Source organism: Rhinichthys klamathensis, unplaced genomic scaffold (assembly GCF_029890125.1).
Source record: "Rhinichthys klamathensis goyatoka isolate OS25496 unplaced genomic scaffold, OSU_Roscu_1.1 h1tg000059l_1, whole genome shotgun sequence".
Lineage (NCBI taxonomy): Eukaryota > Metazoa > Chordata > Actinopteri > Cypriniformes > Leuciscidae > Rhinichthys > Rhinichthys klamathensis.
Window position 1 is genome coordinate 8,696,974 of NW_026606604.1, and position 20,518 is coordinate 8,717,491.

Here is a 20,518-nt window from a genome sequence, read left to right on the forward strand (position 1 = left end):
TGTCGAGTCGTTTAGGTGGTTCTGAGTCGATTCTTTCTTTTGGGAGACAATAACTTATCGTGCACTTTCTACTTTACAACTTTGCCGTTCACAGACAGCTATATTACATATTGCATGAAAGGTAATATTCAAAAAAGCATAATGGGGCACTTTAACAATAAGCTGTGAGTTTATTGCACAGGTTTACTGCACACCTTCCAGACAATCAGATTTGAGTATTCAGACAGACCATGGTATAAAAATATTTAAGTATTGTTTATTGAGAATTTTAATTAAGGCATTATTAATACTACCTTTTCCCTCCTGTTTACATACTATGCCAGTCTGAGCCTCTCTCTCTCTCAGTCTCAAACACATCATTTATACTCTAGAGACATCCTCTCCTCCAAGTCCGCCTCTTTCAACTTCTTATCTCTTTTTTCTCTGTTTTCTCTCTCCCTCCTGTCCTTTATGTCTCTCCACTCATCCCAGACTGTGCAGCAGTCCATTGCATTGGTTTTATTCTCCATTTGTGTGTGTGTGGCTGCATAGAGCTGAGACTCTGATACAGAGATCAACAGCAGTTGTTTAATCCCCTCCCCTCCTCCTCCTCCTCCTCCTCTCCTCCTCCTCCTCTTCCTCTCTACTGCCTTATATTCATGAGGGGGAGAGAGCGGCCCCCTGCAGTGCTGCCATACGCGCTCCTCTCGGTACACCTGACCAGAACTGGTGACACAAGCCCACAACCACACACACACACACAGAGAGAGAGAGAGAGAGAGAGAGAGAGAGAGAGAGGATGAGGGACGTGCTACAGCTGTCTCTGTGACACACTCGGCGTCTGCTGCTGCTGCCTCTACAAACTGCCTCTGCGTCCGTGCTGTCCAGATACAAACTTGTTCATGTCGTTTTGCCTGGTCGACTTTTTTGACATGGAATCCCCCACCAAAGAGATTGAGGATTTCGAGAACAACTCTCTGAAGTACCTACAGGCAGATCAGATTGAGAAGATCTGGCTCAGACTGCGAGGACTGTGAGTAGAGTTTCATACTTTTATTTCTCTGCATGAGTGAGCAACATGTTTATGAATCTGAATTTGACTAAAACACATTAAAAAAAGAGCACAATGATAATAGGAATATTTTATAGGAATATTAAATCTAAAAGTGCATAAATAATATTGTAATAATAAAATGTGTTTATTGTGAGGTCATTGTGAGGACATTAATAAAATAAAATAAGAATATAATACATTGCAAAGAGTAAAAGAATATGAAGAATAAAATAATTTATTATTAAAAAATTACACAATAATAATGGTAATATTTTATAGTAATATGAAGTATGCAAGTACATTAATTAAAATATTTTATATTTTAATATAAATGTTTTTTTAAATGTGAGGTAAACAGTCATAATAAATAAGAATGATACATTACAAAGATTAAAATAATATAATTTGAATATTAAATATTATCATTTTAATTAATAAAAGATACTAATAGATAATTTAATGAAAACTAAGATAAAAAAAAATATATATATATTTTGTGCATTAAGTAAATGAATTATACAGAACAAATTATTATGAAAAATTTAACTTCTTTTCATGTTTTCAATGTGTGATTTGCAGTAGATGGCGTTCTAATGTGATGGCGGCATATTTGTGAAAAGGTCAGGGTTAACGGGTCACTTTCAACACAAACATCCTCTTCATGTGTGGCTCGGTTCCCAGACACAAAACCAGCCTCGCATCTTCCATTAAAAGTGTTTCAAGTTGATCAACATTTCAAATGCATTTGTTTGAAAACTAGACTTCAAATGGATCTAGCATATTAAAACTAAATAATTGCAAAGCTCACATATTTGTGGAGGAATTACAGAAGGGAAATGTAATGTTTGAATTTCCCACTGAATCTAGATCATGTAAATAAAGGCAACTAAATAGACTATACAGAACCATCTCAAAGTTGCATTTTTTGTTTTGCATGTTTTATTTTATTGATGTCATGTGATCCGGAGGTGAAGTTCAGGTGCTAATGTTGCAGAAAAACATGCCTGCGTGCTCACAAGAGTGTCACGACTAAGTGCCATGAAAGCACAGAATGAAATATTTGCATGTGCAACTTATTTCCTATCGCTGTCTCATTTCTTGCCAGTAAAAAAAAAAAAAGCTTATTCTGAATTTATTTGGACCGTAATGACCGTGTATGTTATCATCACGGGGGGATTTTATTGTTTGCCGTTGAATGGATTGATCTAATCCCTCACTGTGTCATTCCACATTAAGCCGCTGAATGCTAATCCCGGTTATAAACAGCAAAATATCTTCCAGGATTCGTTTTAGATTTATGACAACTGCGTTCACCGTGATTGGGGGAGTTGCTATCAGCCCGGGGTCTCTGAACCCAGATGGGGAAACCAGACAGCTGTTATCTGTCCTGAAACAAAGGCCATTCAACATTGTAATAACGACACTGGTCAAGATCTGGGCGTTGTTCGGTGCGGAATTGAACCGAAGAAAGGCAAGGTCACTCTGTTTCCAGCTTTATTTCCCTTTTAACCCCGTTTTATTGAGCGTATTAAGAATTTAATTGTGCCCTTGGCGGCTCCAAGGGAAATGAGACCCATGTCGACACCATTGGACACACACACACCTATAAAAGTTTAAGGCTGTAATAAAGGCAGGCGCTCTTCGCGGTAAGAGCAAAGAGAGAGGTTTCGATGATGATGATGATGATGATGATGAATGAAGAATGTAAGATGAAAGACAGGAAGCTGAGGGTAAAGGTTAAAGGTAGCTGCACATTCATATCCATTCAGAACACTCATCTCTTCACCGATCACATGAATGGCAGCAATGGAACTGAAGGTGATGTCATCAGTCTCTAGGTTGACCAATCAGAGCGTCTGTCTTCATATGACTTGAGAGCAGCTGCAGTTCAGATATTTTACCAAAAGCTGCTTTAAAAGAAGTGGCATTTCCTCTCTACGTGCAAGACAGAGCGAGCATTCATGAAGTAACTGGATTAAGATGACCAAATGTTCAGATGTCCGTCATAAAAGGGTCATTGTTTTCCTTTTTTACAGAAACGTCATGGATGCCTTAATGAAACAAGCATTTGAATGCATTGATGTTAATGTAGAATATTTTTTTATCTGAACTCATGACCGTTGTAGAATTTATATATATATATTGAATAGATTGTTAACTCTGATTACCAGTATGTGAAATTAAACATGGGAGACTGTGACTAGTGGTCATTCTTATCACTGCAGTGAATATGTCAGGGTGGGATTATTTTTTAAATAATTTTTTTTATATAGACACATGCATTAAAATAAGCTATTGAACTTTTCACACATTATTACCCTGGAAAAAGTTAGTTTACTGATTGTTTTTTATGAAGTTGGACACAATATCATATTATATGGAGTAAATTGTGTCACAATGGGAACCATCTGTTTATTGACACTGATTTGGGAAGATATAGTCTAATGTCTTTGAAATATGAAATGCTGTGCAATGTAAAAAAGCCATCTACAACCTATTTTCAAATATGTTGTTTAATGGATCTTCAGCACAAATTACACAGTGAAACAATTATGAAACCGAGAAAAATTAATGAAATAACAGCAAAGTAACACAAGAATATTAAACTATTGTTTTGGCCAAAAAAAAATATTGGAATTAATCAATTCTAAAAAAAATTACAACATCTAAAATACAAATGAAAACTTGACCTGACATTTATGAAGTGTGGTTTTATTGTTTTTATTACATTGTTGCCATAGTGGTGAACAAGTACTGTTCTTTTAGTTTGATGGATTAAATTAACAAAAAAAAATTATCCTGTATTTGGACTTTTGACCCCAAACCTTAAAGTTGCTGAGAAATATCCATATGTGACAACTAGCCTAAAGGCTTTATGTACTGAATTGAATTTGCGTTTACCCGAACTGAAATGTCAATTCTTTTTTGTTTCAGGCGGAAATATAAGAAGACGTCACAGAGGTAAGATGTTCACTCTGACTGGTGTGAATACGACAGATCTCATCATCTCAACGTGAATCATGAGCTGGGAAAACGAGCGAATCAAACTGTTTGCAAACTCCTTGTATAAACTGATGGGTTTTTTTCTGCTTGAAATTGGCTGTAATCAGAAACCAGGTGTGTATGATTCTGTTTCAGGTCAGCAGATCCACATCTGTTGTACGCAAGTATGGTCACAGTTTTCTCATGTGTTTTGTGCTAAAAACAGAGACCAAAAGCAGAACAGGGTTTTGGCATTGGGTTTAATTACTGGTTGTCAGTAAGAAATAAACATCAGTTTTCTTTCATTACCACAAGTGAATGGAGGGCAGTTGTGCATTAGCATATGAGAGCAGAAATTGACTGTGGCAGAACCATGATGGTACAGTGAAGGTATTAGATGATAATACTATGGTACTTTGGCACCATACCAAAGCATTTCTCATAGTATTTCATATTACTCATCAGAGTACTGTACCATGACATTACCATTTGATACCTTTACTATACCATAGTACTTTCTGTGTGTACTACCATAGTACTATCTGTGTGTACGGATATAACTCTCGTATATATCAGTGTAGGTGTGTTTATATTTCAATGTGTATGTGTGGAAAACACTCAAGCACAATGCAAAAAAGCTACACACGTCCTTTGACATCAATAGAGACTAAACAAAATGAGCTCTAACCGCTCAGTAACGACTTTGATCTAGACAGTGTGTTCTCTCTCTCACTCACTCACTCATATACACACACACACACACACAAGCTGCATGTTTATATCTCTCTCTGTGTGTGTGTGTGTGTGTGTGTGTGTGTGTGTGTGTGTGTGTGTGTGTGTGTGTGTGTGTGTGTGTGTGTGTGTGTGTGTGTGTGTGTGTGCATGCATGAGAATGTCTGTGTTTCAGGCTTTGATGGTTTGGAAGGGCAGTGATGGAGATGTCAATACTTGTGTGTGTGTGTGTGCAGGGGTGGAAGGAAGTACATGTGTTTGTGTGTGTGTGTGTGTTTTTGTGTTTGAATAGGGCTTGAGGGATATATGCCTTATGAGTCCTTAAAGGTGAAAGGTCACAAGGCGTTCAGACATCAGATCACATTTTTATCTCTCTTGATCATTATTTTTGTTTCACCAAACCCAGTTTATGAACTTATTTTGTGCGCAGTTTCAGACGTAAACAGCACAACCACAGACACTTACTAGCAACTAGATGATCATGAGCAGAATTGAATTTCTCGTCATGTCTGTAAAATAATCAGCACTTACTTTTTTAGATGGACAAAAATTCAGATCAAAGAAAATGTTACATTTTCTGACTTTTTTATACAAATGTTGGTAGAAACTGACAAGCTATTATTGATCATTTTTAATATATTATTATTTAAATATATTTGCTTAATTAAAAGTAATATTATTTCTTTAAATAGTTATTTTTATTTATTTTATTATTATTAAAACAAACTGTTTGGTCGCTTTATATGTCATTCAAACAATCTTTTTCTAGATAAGTTGGCAACTGTTGGCCATAATAAGCTCCAGCGTGGACTAGACATTATATTGGCTATGCAAAACAGTTTTGTGGCCATAAGATTGAGTGAGAACATTTGATAAGAATCAGCTTAAATCAGCATTGTCCTAATTATTTTCTCGTGTGTGTGTGTGTGTGTATATATATAAATGGAGGCATGGGAAGAGATGACGTTTTCTCAGGCGAAATACAGCACTGGTGGGGCTGTTCGTGGCAGCTGTTTAATTTGATGTAATTATCACCATCACTCTATTCCTTCACAGGATTTATGTCTCCTGATGATCTCTGTTAAGTCACGAGGGATCCTTGCATGTTCAAATGCATCTCTTTCCCACACTGGAATAGATTTCCCATAAATGTATATTTTTAATATAGTCAAATCAGCCCCTAGTACAGGGTTCAGGCAATATTATTGACATTGAATGCCAGTTGGAAATTGTTTTGATGGCAAAAGATCTGACTGAAGTGTGTTGTCGTATGTGTAACGTATTTTATAGCTTCAAGAGAAACTAAATTCTAGGTCAAATTCAATTGGGTCACACTGCACAGGGTTTGTGGTTTTTGTAGTGTTGGCCGGTCTGTGACACACTAACATTGTGGTTTAGGCTCAGAACTAAATGAGTCAGGCTTCGTGACTAAATGACTGTGAGCTAGTTCGGCATGCACTTCAACATTTCTAAAATAAACAACTAAAGATATTCTTATAAAAAGACAATCTGATGATATTACTCATTCATTTGGCTATTATTAGTTATATTTCACACTGTTTTAATGTATTATATGCCTGAAAAAGACACTCGGCTGGTCATTCCCTTATAAACCTCTTAGCATTAGTCATTTCTTTGTAAGTAGGAGGATGTTCTTTAGATTTTAAAGGTGGCCGGTGAGGTTTAGCTCACCATTGCTGTGTTGAACTTCTCAGATGTAGTTGAAGAGATGTTAAGTGTTTGGTCAGTGCACAGTGCTTTTGATATGGGCCGGTAGGTTTTTGAAGATAAAATCTTATGGCTGCACAACAGTTTTCAACTTAGATTATAATCAGAATTCAGAAATGTTTCTTGAGCACCAAATCCATTACAATGCTTTCTGAAGGATTATGGGACACTTAAGACTGGAGGAATGATGCTAAAAAGTCAGCTTTGCCATGCAGGAATAAATTACATTTTAAAATATATTTAAATAGAAAGCAGTTATTTTAAATAATAATAATATTTAAAATAATACGCGTTTATTAACTATATTAATTATAATAATACATATTTATTATAAATAATAAAATAATATTTATCAGCAATAATATTTCACAATATTACTGTTTTTGTTGTATTTTGATCCAATTAATGAGTACTTTGTGCATGAATAAGAGCATAAGAAACGTTAAGAATCTTACTGACCCCACAATTTTAAACTGTGATTTATGCATACATGTACATATATATACATAAATATGCAAATGTATGTATTTAATTGTTTATTTATTTATTTACCTGGCACTGTTTTTATGCATTTATTGTATTTTGATGTGAGTTGTGATTTTTCTTTTGTTAACTTTTTTTTTGTTTTCCTTAATTAGCTGCCTGTCCTGGCCAGGACACTCTTGTAAAAGAGATTTTTAATCTTCGTAGAGATCATTTTATTTCATAGATTTTTTTATATAGCCAAAGTCAGCAATACAGTGAGCGTTTGACTAAAATACTGTTTCTCTTGGCCGGTTTGTACTGCCACCAGCGTTTTGTCCACTGTTTGCATCTTGACCCAAACTGATATCAGAGCCACTGAGTCGAGGGAGTGTATAACGGCCATCAGTGTGGCCTTTTCTGATGATCTAATTAGGACTGGCTTCCCAGTCAGAGACAGCACAGCCATTACAGGCTCCTGCAGCCCGACGGCACTTCAATCTGTTTCTCACACATGGCGCAATAAACACTAGGGCATTCAAACCCACCCGAGCATTGTGCAGATGGGGTTTGTTTACACGTTATCATGACGTTCTTTTGGGACTTTTTTTTTTGTGGCTTGGAAACTAGCTTTGATGTGGTTTGAACCCAACAGTCTGTCCGCATTCAGCTCTTTTGTCGTGTCGTTCTGATAGACTACATGTGAAGCCGATTAACAATGCCAAGTTGGAATGAACCGGAGATAAATATTTAGAAACCACTGACAGACGAAAATTCTCTTTCGCATAGGAGCGTTTAGACTTTTTACACAATAACATCTCAGAAGATTAAGTCAGTCAGCGATCCAGTGCTGTGTTTTGGCACTTGTGGGTTTCTTGCACTAGCTAAATGCATTCGGCTCCTGAGGTCTTGTCTCGTCATGCCTCCACTGACTGATTTCAGCTTGTTAATTGATCGCTTCACAGTCATTGAATCGCAGCCCCCACACCTGATAATTAACAAGATAATTACTCCAGTCAAAAACTGACATATTTAACAAGCGATTTCACCTTACAACACCAAAGCCCTCCCACGGGAGCTGCGTCACTGGTGTGTTTTGTCAATTGAATACCAAACAGGGAGACAAAATGGATGCTATTGTCATTTGCCATCTTTCTTTATGTGCTTCCCGCATAGGCCTGAGTATATAATTCCAGACTCCTGAAGAGTCCCGCGCCCAAAGGGGTTTGCGGGGATTAAATGTGCCGTTCTGTTGAAGAGTGAAGTGCTGATTGTGGGTACGCTTGGCTCTGATCTGTCCTTCAATTTGCCGGCAGTGAGATGGAGAGCAGAAATGAGTCTGGGTTTATCTCCCAGAGCAGGGAGCAATCCCTTCCGGACCAACGACGACCCCTCATTCCCTGCTGTTCCCACACAATAAAATGGGATACAGTTACTGACTAACATTCATCTGTGTTGATTTCCATGCATACCACAATGGGTTTATGGGTGTGTTTATATATCTTTACCACTGATGTATAATAGTGAAAATTTTATTTTATTTTTATATTTTGGTCTTGACAAAAATACCTTCTGTAAAAAAACCCAACCCTAATAAAAATGTTGAAAGTTGCTTTATCCAATGTTCAGATTTCTGTTCTGGAAATGTATGCTAATTAGTGCTGATTTTATTTGATAATGGCTCATTTGCACATGGCATTCCAGAAAATTTGTAATACAAAACAGTTGTTTTAGTGTATACTGTGATTAATCAACTGATTAAGGATGGTGATATATTCGTTGTTACCCTGTTCACCTGTGGTGCCTTGATTTAAAATAAAAACCTTTCCATGAAATCCACTGTCCTTACTCTCAAAGCCACTCTTCCAGCTACCAGCTTGGTCTCTTTTGTCATTTTGTCTGGCTCAACTAGACAGTGGGCGGAGTTTGTTAAAATATTATTTGCCAACAAGATGAGCTAATTGGACCCAGTGTAAAAAGATACTCTGTTAAAGTCCCCATGAAAGTTTTTTTTAATGTCAGCCTTACTGTTATCTATAAGCTATAGTGTACTCCAAAACAATGACAAAATTAGCATTTAGAAGATATAAGCATTCAAAACCGTCTCACTTCCACCAAAATAGATCAATGATTTTGATGACATCACTCTGCACTTAAGCTTTTCATCAGATTTTCTGTCCAATCAAATTGCTCTCTAGAATCTCAGACCTCAAAATCTACCAGACCCATTTGAATTCTGCACAGAATGCTATATTTTAAAGTGATATGGAGGAGATTAGGAGGAAACTGTGGCTTTACCAAGCTCAACAGCTCTGGCCGAGCTGTGATATAAACTAAACGCTATTGGCTGTTTGATATGCCCCGCCCTGTCTCCCTGTTTCAGTGGAAAATACGTCAACACATTGAATAATGCTGTGCATTTCAGGGCCTTTAAGAAAAGTTTTTTTTGTATTGTAAAGTTCAATAGGTAAAGTGCTACAAAACCTATCATAATTTAGTTATGCCGGTCTTCTTTATTCCCTTGAGTTTAAGTTTCTGCTTCGGCTGGTTCGGATGACTTGCAGAAAAATAGCTTGCCTGGTTGGAGGCCGTAGAACTGTGAAAGGAAGTCGTGACCTTGGGACTTGAGCTGTGTTTATCAAAAAGATTTATAGATGTGTTCGAAGTAATGGCACAAAAGAAAATCAGCAGTTTGCACCTCAGGCAAGCTGAAACCCAGAAGCCTCCCTGCAACATTTGCACGCTCTTTAGTACACTGCTCCTGGTCGTTGTTTTGTGCATGAGGGATGTACAGTGACCTCTGACCTCGCTCTACATTCCCATGCAGATATCTGTAGGGCATACTGATTAAACGACTGCAACTCTCTCACAGCAAAAATACTGTTGAGGGGATAAACACTCTTTTCTCCTGGAGCAGACCGATCTGGCTTTGACCCAAACTCACACAGCTCTTCAGCTGCATAAAATCAGCACAGCTGTGATGACTTTGGCCACAGATGACCTGTCGTGCACATCGGGGCTCCACGAGGGCCGGGGTCGTGGGAGCAGAATGAGGCTGATGTTCAAAACGGTTATTTACTATCAGCTTTAAACTATAATCTTTCCAGAATTACGTTTATTTCATATTTAGTTCATTTAAAGGTGAAGTGGGTAACTTTTTGTGTCACTAAACAGAATGAAGAAATAATACAATGTCAGGAACTCCTCAAACTCTGTTCAGAATTGACCATTTTACTAATGTTTTTGCAGGCCCCGAGAGTATGTGTCTATCTGTCACAGAGGAAAACGGCATCTTTATTATTTGTCTTTGGCGGAGACCTTTAGTTGGAAATGCCACTCAGATATGAGGTGTTTAACTCTGATGTTGGGAGAGATTTGCTTTAAAGCTGATATTTTCTGCCGGTTGATGAGACACAAAACACAGTGGATTTGTTAGGCTTTGCTGCTGCCGACTATGAATACACATGCAGGTATGAAGTATAGTCTTTTCTATCTTATATGTAATCCTTCGTGTGCCTTAGAAGAGCATACATTGTAATTATTGGTGCTTCCTGAAGGAAAGTGTCAATATGTAGGGATATAAAACCATAAACATTATACCTGAAATTATCTCAAATCATGTGGCTTATTGAGAATTGGTGTGATATTCATTTTTAAAGTTATTAGACTTTTTGTTAGGCAGACAAAAAACTGTTAGAAAGATCCCATAGACTCGCATTGAAGGATTTACTCTTTATTCTCCACTAAATGTATCTATAAATCCAACAGTTTAAATGTAGATAAATGCATTTTGTTTTACTGCAATGGATTTTTCAAACAATTTTCTGCAGTGTTGCTTCAAGATTTTTTTTTATAGATAATTTAACTGAAAATAGATTCAAATATTTTCAGATTAGGATTTTTTTGCAGTGTGGCACCAAGCACATTTTGAACAGAAAGAGTAAAAATCGAATTAAAATAATTATGCATCATGTGATGTCAATAATCAGGCGATACAGAGGGATGTTAATCCAGAATGCTTTGTACTTGCTAAAGCTCTGGTGAAATGTCATGTGTGGTATTAGTGAATAAATCTCCTTCCGTCAGCCGACAATTTTTATCCCATGTTTTTATGTTTTCCGTGCCACTTAATCTGCAAAGTGAAATCATCTTGCTGACTAAATAGTCTGTAGTAGCTAGTGAAGGTTAGCAAAATGCTTCTCTACCTGTGTTTCTAGTTTATCGTCACTTTACCAGGCTCTCCGCTTTGCATTGGGAACCTTCTATATTATATTGGTTAAGTCTGTTAGGATGAACTCGTTCATGGCTGCCACTTTGTCTTTAGAAACAGGAGGGATGGAAGGGTTTATGGTTTTACAGAAACTCATTTCAGCATAATTTAAACCATTCGGTGTGTTCTGCCAGCCTTGGAAATGTTTCAGATGATCAGTGCCAGGTTTGACTTTGCTTTGGCTCTTGGAAATCAGACAATATGACTGTTTTGAATCAAATCTGAGTACTGCCATCGGGCTGATGCGAGAAATGAGGTGACGGAGAAATAGACAGCCATCTATTCTGTTATTAAGGTGCTATCAGTGAATCTGCGTTCAGTGCTGGGAATCATTTTAATTTTCATAGTTCTTCTACGGAGCCCTGATGGCCTCAGTGTGAAATAAAGTAAGATGTCTGGCTACATGGGAATAGCTGGCAAAGTGACATACTGTGAAACTGAGTTTACAGCGTGGAAAATTTCCAATCTGTGGCATAATGACCTATCAAAATCATAATTGCAGCAATACAAAGCTCTTGACCTTAAACTCAGACATTTATCAGTTTCTATAGCAAGGGAGGAGTTAAGTGAGGATCTATATGCTGCCTCTAATTGAGCCTTCGCTAAGCCCGCCTTAAAATGTCACTGACCAATCCTATCGTAGCAACTGTTGTCATCCATCATTTATCAGACAACACTTTTAGTCTTTTTCTAATGCAAGTCTTGAAATCCTATGGGTTGAATTGTTTTCAAACATTGTAGAAACTCTAGGAACCTTTACACTAATGCCATTTTATCCTTTGCTAAGGTCCAACTTAAAATATCACTGACCAGATCTAAAGCTTGTCTGAGTACATTAACCAAATGGGGCGGAGCTTAACAAAGGTTCAGTTGTGCACTTCTGAAATTGTATTATGTCGTTTCCTGTCGTATGAATGAATCAGATCAGACTGGGCATTGATTCTGTCCCCCAGAGAGCAGTTCAGGAGGTCTGGACCTTTCTGAAAGACTCCAGATGGACCTGGCAAACGCTGTGTCAACACTTTGCCCTCAACCTCTGGTTGCCATCGCACCAGAGCACCAGCCACTGAGACAATTAGTGACCTGGACAGAACAGACACAACAGAGTCAACCGTTTCTGTCTGCCCAGCTGCTCAACAGACAACAGCAGCTGTATTTAGAGTTTCCCCATCCTGGCCAATTCCACACCAGCCTCTCTGGTCTTAATTAGTGATGACGGGCAGTAAATGGTGTGTTGTTATGGCCATTAAACTTTTCACCCACTGTTAGCATCATTGGCTACGCCACCCATAAGCCACCGCTGCATCTGTCTCCACAGTTACAGAGGAACAGGGCTCTTCCTCCCAGACTGGACAGATTCGCGGAAACTTCTGCCAATAGCTCATCGCAGTCCAGCAGTGCCAGGACTTTTTCATGAACTCTGAGCTGCCTCATGATCTGTCTGAATCGAGACATGTAGCCAAAGTCCCTTTAACCCTCTGGGGTTCCTCATTTTAGACTCACACTCAGGACCTTCGGGTCAAAAATTACCCGGAGGGCGGCATTAAGATACATTTTATTTGAGTAAAATCAATGAAATATATTTTTGTTCAATAATATTTTTTCTTTTCTTTTTTGGTGTTTTGAGATAATTTTATAATTTATAATTAATATTTATGCAATAATTAAGACCCATTTTTTCCCCGTGAATATAATAGAAAATTTATATATATATATATAATTTAAAAAAAAAAATTATTAAAGCTGTATTTCATTTTAGAGTCAAGTCTAGACCTCATGAAAGCAATTTTTGAAATGAGATCGGAGCCATCTGGTGGACACACTGAGCATTTTTATCACGCAATAGCACATTTTTACCACTAGTGGATTTACAGCTCTCTGTAGAAACCTATGGTAGAAACACTCTAGTGATTTTTTCACATATTGTTTAATTTTTTCAGGTTTTTGATTTGAATATATAATAACAGATTCTCAAAGACTATATTTGTCATTTTTTTTAATTAAAAATAAAATAAAAATTTTGGTTGGTTTAAATGGTAATTTTAAGTGGCAGTTTTACTTTATAATACAGTCAAATCTGAACATTGCATTATAAAGAGAACAAATGGAAAAAAATTTGTCACCCATTGTTTTAAGAGATTCACCCCTTCACTGTTGTGTGCTTTTTTTCTGCATCCTGGCTGTTTTGTAGATTGTATGCACAAAAAAACTCTGTATTTTCACATTTTTGCCAATTTCCCATTCATTTCCTATGGGGGTCATTTTTGACCCGAAGACCCTGAGTGTGACTATTTTTTTTACGACCACTTAGACTTTTAAAATCCTTTCCCCAATTTTTTTGGGTTTATATACCAAGTACCAAAAAAGTCACCAAGTTTTGGACCATTCCGATGAAGCTACGATTTTTAACATTTTTTTATTTAAACGCTTCGGGTCATTTTTGACCCGAAGAACCCCAGAGGGTTAAGGCATTTTAGCACACTTGGCAGCAATTTTGATAATAGCTAAGTCCCTGTATCTATGTGAATGAGGAAAGATTGACCTAAAGTTATCATTGGCTGAATTTTTTTTTCAGCATCATTAATTCAGTCTTCAGTGTCACATGATCCTTCAGAAATGATTCTAAGATTTGATGCACGCAAAACATTTCTTATTATGCTGATGTTGAAAATTTGGGGTAATTTATAAATGTCTTTACTATCACTATATCAATTTTATGCATCATTCCTGGATAAAATTATTGATTAGTTAAAAAAAAAAATACTTTTCTAAATCACCAGCATTGAAGTTTGGGCTGTTTCTTTCTCATTTACGGCAAAGAAACATCATGTGCTTGTGATTTCTGTGCTGTAATCATCTAATGCCCTGGTTTACTCTCAGATGTGGAAAAATCATTAAAGCTGTATTTTATCTCTGCTAGTGCTGCAAATCTTCAACCTCAGATTACCTACACTCATTAATCCTGAATGAAAGCAAAGAAGATGAATTTGAATGATTTACATTGAATACTTGGTTTAGTACTATGTAAGCAGAATCATTTACTGTGATATCCATCAGTAAGGCTATAGTTTTTGCTTAGTTTGTGGGGATTGGTTGTGGGCGACCAGGTCATTCGGCAAGGTTATAGATCCATAGTCATATGGAACCCTATTTGTCCTGTACCACGTAGCACACGCTATATATAACACACAGGACAGTCAAGCCCAGGTCGTATTTCAAAGCTGTCTTAGTGAACCTGAATAGTAATAGCAAGTGGAATGTGCAATTCATCAAATCAGTTAAATAATCAGATTATGCACTATTGTGTATCAAATTTCCATACGGAATTATTCAGAGAACAACGTCTTACGAAGTGTGTACGTGCGCTCGCAAACGTGAGTGATTGTGTACTTTTGTGTATCAGTGACCTTCATTTCATCACCAGAGAGTGAAATGCGAAGGGGGGGTTCAGGATAAATGGGATTGTTAGGGTTGAGTGACAGTTGAGTGTCGGTTGAATCTTTACCAATTATCAATCTAACGTCTCCACTGAAGTGTTACTGAACAAAATAGGAGTTGAATATTTAATGAATTTCTTTCCCTTTCCCCATCTATCTATCTTTTTTTTCCATCTGCCCTCTCTCTGTTTAGTTTAGGAAGGCAATTAAACTCAGCGTATGACCTGTAACCTGAAGCTTTGACTGACCTTCATACCGCAGTAACAATTGTGAGATATTGTGTCCCGGTTTGGTGCTTAGTATGCGCTCGGTAAACAAGCTGCACTTTATTTCAAAGCTGCCAGCGCATTGTGTACGCCCGTGGCAGCGCGGATAAATGCTGTTTCGTGACGAGACTCGAAGTTGCAAACATGATTTTCATTATGCCACAGATGGTCACTTCAAATCAGCCCAAGTCGCTCCTTTTTTGTGAGTGCCAGCTCAAAAATCTCTTTCCATCCTACTGTTTTTCATCACAGCTGTTCGCAGATTTCATCACTTGCTTAAATTGAATAAAGCCCAAGTCAAATCATTTGAAAAGTATAGCTTTCATACTTCATGAAACATGCTAATAAGTACTCATCCATAGTTTGATTTTGATTCATTTTGATTCATTTCATTCCCAGATTCTATTTGATTCTAATTCATACGCACATCTTGATTCGATTCAGTAGGGTTTGGTTTTGTTGTTTTTTATCTGATTTTGATTTTGACTTGACTTGACTTGATTTGATATTAATTTGATTCTGATTCAATTGGGTGCATCTCCAGATTTGATTTGATTCTAATTCACCAAGACTTGATTCGATTCAATATGATTTGATTTGATTCAATTATTATTACCATTAGTTTGGTTCGATTTCAGTTTCATTCTGTTTCATTTAGATATACTGTATTTCAGGTACAATGCTCATTTTGCTTATTTATATATTAAAGAAATTATCTTAGCTAATGTTGTAATTCATGCAGAAAAGCTTCTAACTTGATACATTACAAAAAAATATTAATATGCTATTATTATAAAAACAATTAAAAAATATTATATGCTATTACAGAGTTAAGTCGGCACAACTGAACTAAAAGTTCAAACTTTAAATTGCATTTCTTGTGTAAAATTGTAACGGGATTGTTCAAAATTATTATAAAATCATAAACTCTTACTCTTCCGTTATAAACTCCCACTTAAAAGCTCTGAATGGGTTTGCATAAAGTAATGTTGGAAGTATACGATTTGAAATCTATCTTTGCCCAAGGGGAAACAAAACTTCCCTGAAATATTAATGAGTAACTTCACTGAAATATTTGAAGTTGTAATTGAATAAATAATTTACAAAAATTGTAATACTTTGTTTGATTATGATGTGTCACAGTTTTAAGGTGTAGGCGTGTAATGGTGCTGAACGGCAATGGACTTTCCCTCTCTGATCCTCTCAGAGAGTCACGCATGTACAAACTATAATCTCCCTCTCTATGTTTTCTGGTTTAATCGAGGCGAAACCCATGTCAGCAAGTTCACAGTTAGAGGTATTTCTCAAATTCTCCTGTGTTGATAATTTTTCACACTCTTAAAAATAAAGGTTGTTTATTGGCATAAGTGCTTCCATAAAGAACCTTTAACATCCATGGAATTGTTCCATTGCACAAAAGGTTCTTTATTGTGGAAAAAGGTTATTTTCTTTAGATTAATACAAATTATTCACTCATTTTACTGAAAGGTTCTTAGGGGAACCAAAAATGGTTCTTCTATAGCATCACTCCGAAAATCCCCTTTTGAAACTTTTATATTTAAGAGTGTACTCATAATTCTTTGCACACACTTGCAGTTTTTTTTTATTTAAATTATATTTATATTGAATGTGTAAAGCTGACATCCCACTTGCATTTACAAACTGATTAACAGCTTGCACACCAAAAGCATTCAAGTCTTTTTATTACTCACCCTATGCATTCATATCACCTATTTAATGCATGAATCTGTTTTAGTGCTTCAGAAGACACAGGGCACTAAGTGTTATTAAAACAGTGTGAAAATGATTTCTGACAGATGGAGTGAATCTGACAAACTGAATTCTTTAATTATTGCACTAACCATTAACATGTGTGTCTGTGTGACTGGAGAGGCACCAGACATTTATCTCAGGAGGTTTGTGCCTGACTGTGACTGCTAGTTGTCCATATGCAGTTAGAGTTACAAACCAATCCATTACAGACCTGGCCACAAAAAGGACCATTAATATTGTTTGCAGTAATTAGTGGTGTTTGCTAAGGCAAGCATAACTATTATTACTGCTCATACTTTGGGTTAGCAATTCAAACTAACCCCTGAACCAAAGAATTAAAAGGATAGATAACCCAAAATTAAAATTCGGTTATCATTTTCTCACCCCAATGTCATTTTTCTTCTGTTGAACACAACTTTAGATATTGTGAAGAATGATGGGATCCAAACAACATTGGACCTAAATTTACATTCATTAAAAAGGACAAAAACACTGAGACTTTTTAAAAAATATCTTTGTTCCAAAGAAGAAAGTCACAATACACATTTTTTCAAAGCAGCCTAACAGAAAATCATGATGTCGATGTTTATAGTATCTTAATATCTTCATGCCGTATAGGCATTTATAGCAGTTGGGTGATAAAATTAAAATTCGACAATGCAAGCAATCAAGAAAGTCATGCAGTTTTGTAAAAATTATGACAGATGACATGATGACGGTTAAGTAAATGATGACAGAATTAAACATTTTGGAAGAACTATCCCTTTAAAGTTCTATAGACATGATTGAAATCTCAGTTTAAAGTTAATCTCAGATTTATAATTTTTGCCTGGTGGGGGAAAGAAAATCCATGTAAAAGTGCAGCAATCATACACTCCAACACATGCTCATACTAATATTTCAGGGCGTGAGAGTGCAAATCTTGCTTATGTGTGTTGCTCTTTAGTATCAGTCATTTCCAAGCCTGTTCTACACTAAACCTTAGGTGATGCCATCATGTCCAGAGCTCAGTGATCACTCTGTACATGCTCTGAATGGCACAGACAGGACGATGAGAGATTATCAAAAGGACACAGAAGAAGTCACTAATTATTTAAAGTGTAGTGTGTAATATAGCTGTTTGTGAATGTAAAAGGTCTGCAAATTGCTTTCCAAAAGATAGAACGGATTCTGAACTGCCTGAAACGAGTCATCGGTAATTCCAGTGCTCGATTCTTCTCGCTCGATTCCCCCTCAAACATTAGCTGCGTTTACATGTACACCTTTTGTTTAAAATCATTCCGACTGATGAATCCGAACGTGGTGTTTACATGAACGCTATATAAAGTGATCATGTTGATGTGAATTGGATAAAATAGGCCAAAAATACATTTTACAATAAATAATATTTTGGATTAGTGGCATAATTGTAGACATTTGTTGGAGTCTGTTGTTTCTTTTCTTCTAAAGTATTTCATTGTTCTCTCTTTGCTGTTCTTCTTTGTCTAATCTCGTTTCTGGCTCCATTAATTAGTTTATTATCTCCCTGACTGTGTTTTAGTGATGTGAAGGTTGGTCTAACCCTCCTGCTTTTGGTTAATACAGTGCAACAGATATCCTGTGACTGTGACTGTACACATTAGGAAACATTAGTGCTAATGAGTAAAAAAAGTTGCCTCATTAAATATTCTGGTTTGCACATATTAATTTACGTGACTTTAAAACATTATTAATTTTTTTTTTTTTTTCAAAATGATGGAAACTCTTCGTCTTTTAAAATAGACATGCAGGATTACATCCATTCAGTTTTTTTGGTCACTGGTTTAGTGTCAAAGTTCAGTTTGCGGAAGCTATTGGAGCCACTGACATCATTTCAATCCTGTATGTGCACATAAGTAATTCTGCCAGAATCCAATTAGAGAACCGTTAAAGGGGATTATGGCACACTTAGTCCTGCTCTCTCCCAACCTGATTAAAGGGTTTATAAAGCTTTTACAGTGTTGTGCTTCACAGACAGGTTTAAACCCGATGAGCTTGAGAAGATCAGCCCAACATCGTTTTTCTTGCTTCATCCGCCATATGCTTTTGGTTTTGGAGAGGCTTAACACACTGAACCTGTTGCTGACAGGTTCAGATCCATCTCTGGTCTGGTGAGCAAAGATTTATCACTACTGAGATTAGAGAAGTGCATGGGCATGTTTCTGAAACTAAGCCTTTTTTGGGACCATTAAAGGAATAGTTCACCCAAAAATGAAAGTTTTGTCATCATACTCATCCTCAAGTTGTTTCAAACCTGTATGAGTTTCTTTGTTCTATTAAACACAAAATAAGGTATTATAAAGAAGGTTGGTAACCAAACAGTTGACAGCAGCCATTGACTTCCATTGTATTATTTTTCCTACTATGGGCGTCAATCAGTGGTGTAGTCTACGTGATACGCAGGTATACGCCGTATACCCACTAGAAAATGTCAAGGATTTCCGTATGCCCACTAGGAAATGTCAAAGATCTCCGTATACCCTCTTTAAAAAGCGTGAGGATTCGTAACAACATAGTTTTGTGAAAGAACTTTCATTCATAAATTCACCCCGCCGCCCGCCCGCCATGACGTCTGTGTTTGCACAGCGACACGGATCGAATCGCGGAATCCACCAACAAAATAATGTAACTTAGCTGTAAAGCGTAACGTCACGCAATTTGGCCATTTTTGAATGAACAAATCAAAAGTAATGATACAATGAATCAAATCTCGATATGTAGCCTACTAAGTGTCTATGAATATTAAAGCATGTTCTGCGTGTTTCTGTGAATGAGCGCTCAATGTGTGCTCTACTACACACTGAAGCGCGCGGAACGCGTTGTGTTTTCAGCGTCTATGTGGAGGACATGCACACTTTTGAACTTCATCGCAGAGCTTTTATGAGAGTCACATCACAAGAATTTGACCATTTCATTTGATAAAACTATCGTCATTCATTCGTATCATATACACACACTCACAAACTAGTCTTCATGACAACCTGTCAAAATCAAAGTTTTGTATAACTTGATGAAAATATAACAGAAATATATTACTATTGCACAGTAGAGTATACTTCAAGTAGGCCTAATAATAATAATAATAATAATAGTTTATTAAAACACACAGAAGCTCAAATGTCTTTAATTTACAACCCACCAAAATAAAAGTTTGTAGAGAGAAATAAAGTAACTCGAGGGAATTATGAAAGAAATTGCATAGTAAGATGTACTTTTTAAAATAATAATAATCAAATCTATTAAAACATAATTTTAAAGGAATATCACACACGTTTTTAAAAAGTAAATTTTTATTTGTGCTCATAATGTTTAAGTCTTTTAATTGTCAGCTGATAAAACCTGTGCTTCAGGGACCATATTCATATAACATCTAAGGCTAAATGTAGCTCTTTACTGGCTGAGTTAGATAGCGATTAACACTAAACAGTAGAAAATTGGGTGGTGGCGGCGGCGGGTGGGGGGGGGGATGGGCTGGTATATCACAGTATACTCACTACAAAAAACTAGACTACACCACTGGCGTCAATGGCTATACCGTTAACTGTTTGATTACCAACATTCTTTAAAATATCTTGATTTGTGTTTAATAGAACAAAGAAACTCATATAGGTTTGAAATGATGACAAAATTTTCATTTTTGGGTGAACTATCCCCATTATTTAGATTTTCTCAGAGAAATGTCATTTTCTTCACTAAACCGCAGAAAATTATCATATATTGTTTCAGTTGTAAATAAAGTTTAAGTTAAAGTGTTATCATGGTTGTATTGAATGCTGATTTTAATTTTAACAATACTTTTAGTTCATTGTCTTTGGAC

General features: G+C 36.5%; 1 protein-coding gene across 2 annotated transcripts in view; it reads left to right on the forward strand.

The window, feature by feature from the left end:
* The window catches only part of pde1ca (phosphodiesterase 1C, calmodulin-dependent a), an 83,721-nt gene that overhangs the window by 28,260 nt on the left and 34,943 nt on the right, over positions 1-20,518 (forward strand). The window contains exons 1-2 of one of the 2 annotated variants that reach the window (XM_056249262.1): positions 747-1,012; positions 3,968-3,994. The exons of the other annotated variant lie outside the window; for it this stretch is intronic. Of the exons in view, the coding sequence (XP_056105237.1) occupies positions 882-1,012; positions 3,968-3,994 (158 nt within the window). The 5' untranslated portion in view covers positions 747-881. Of the gene's footprint in view, positions 1-746; positions 1,013-3,967; positions 3,995-20,518 lie in introns of those variants that run through there. 2 annotated transcript variants of the gene reach the window in all.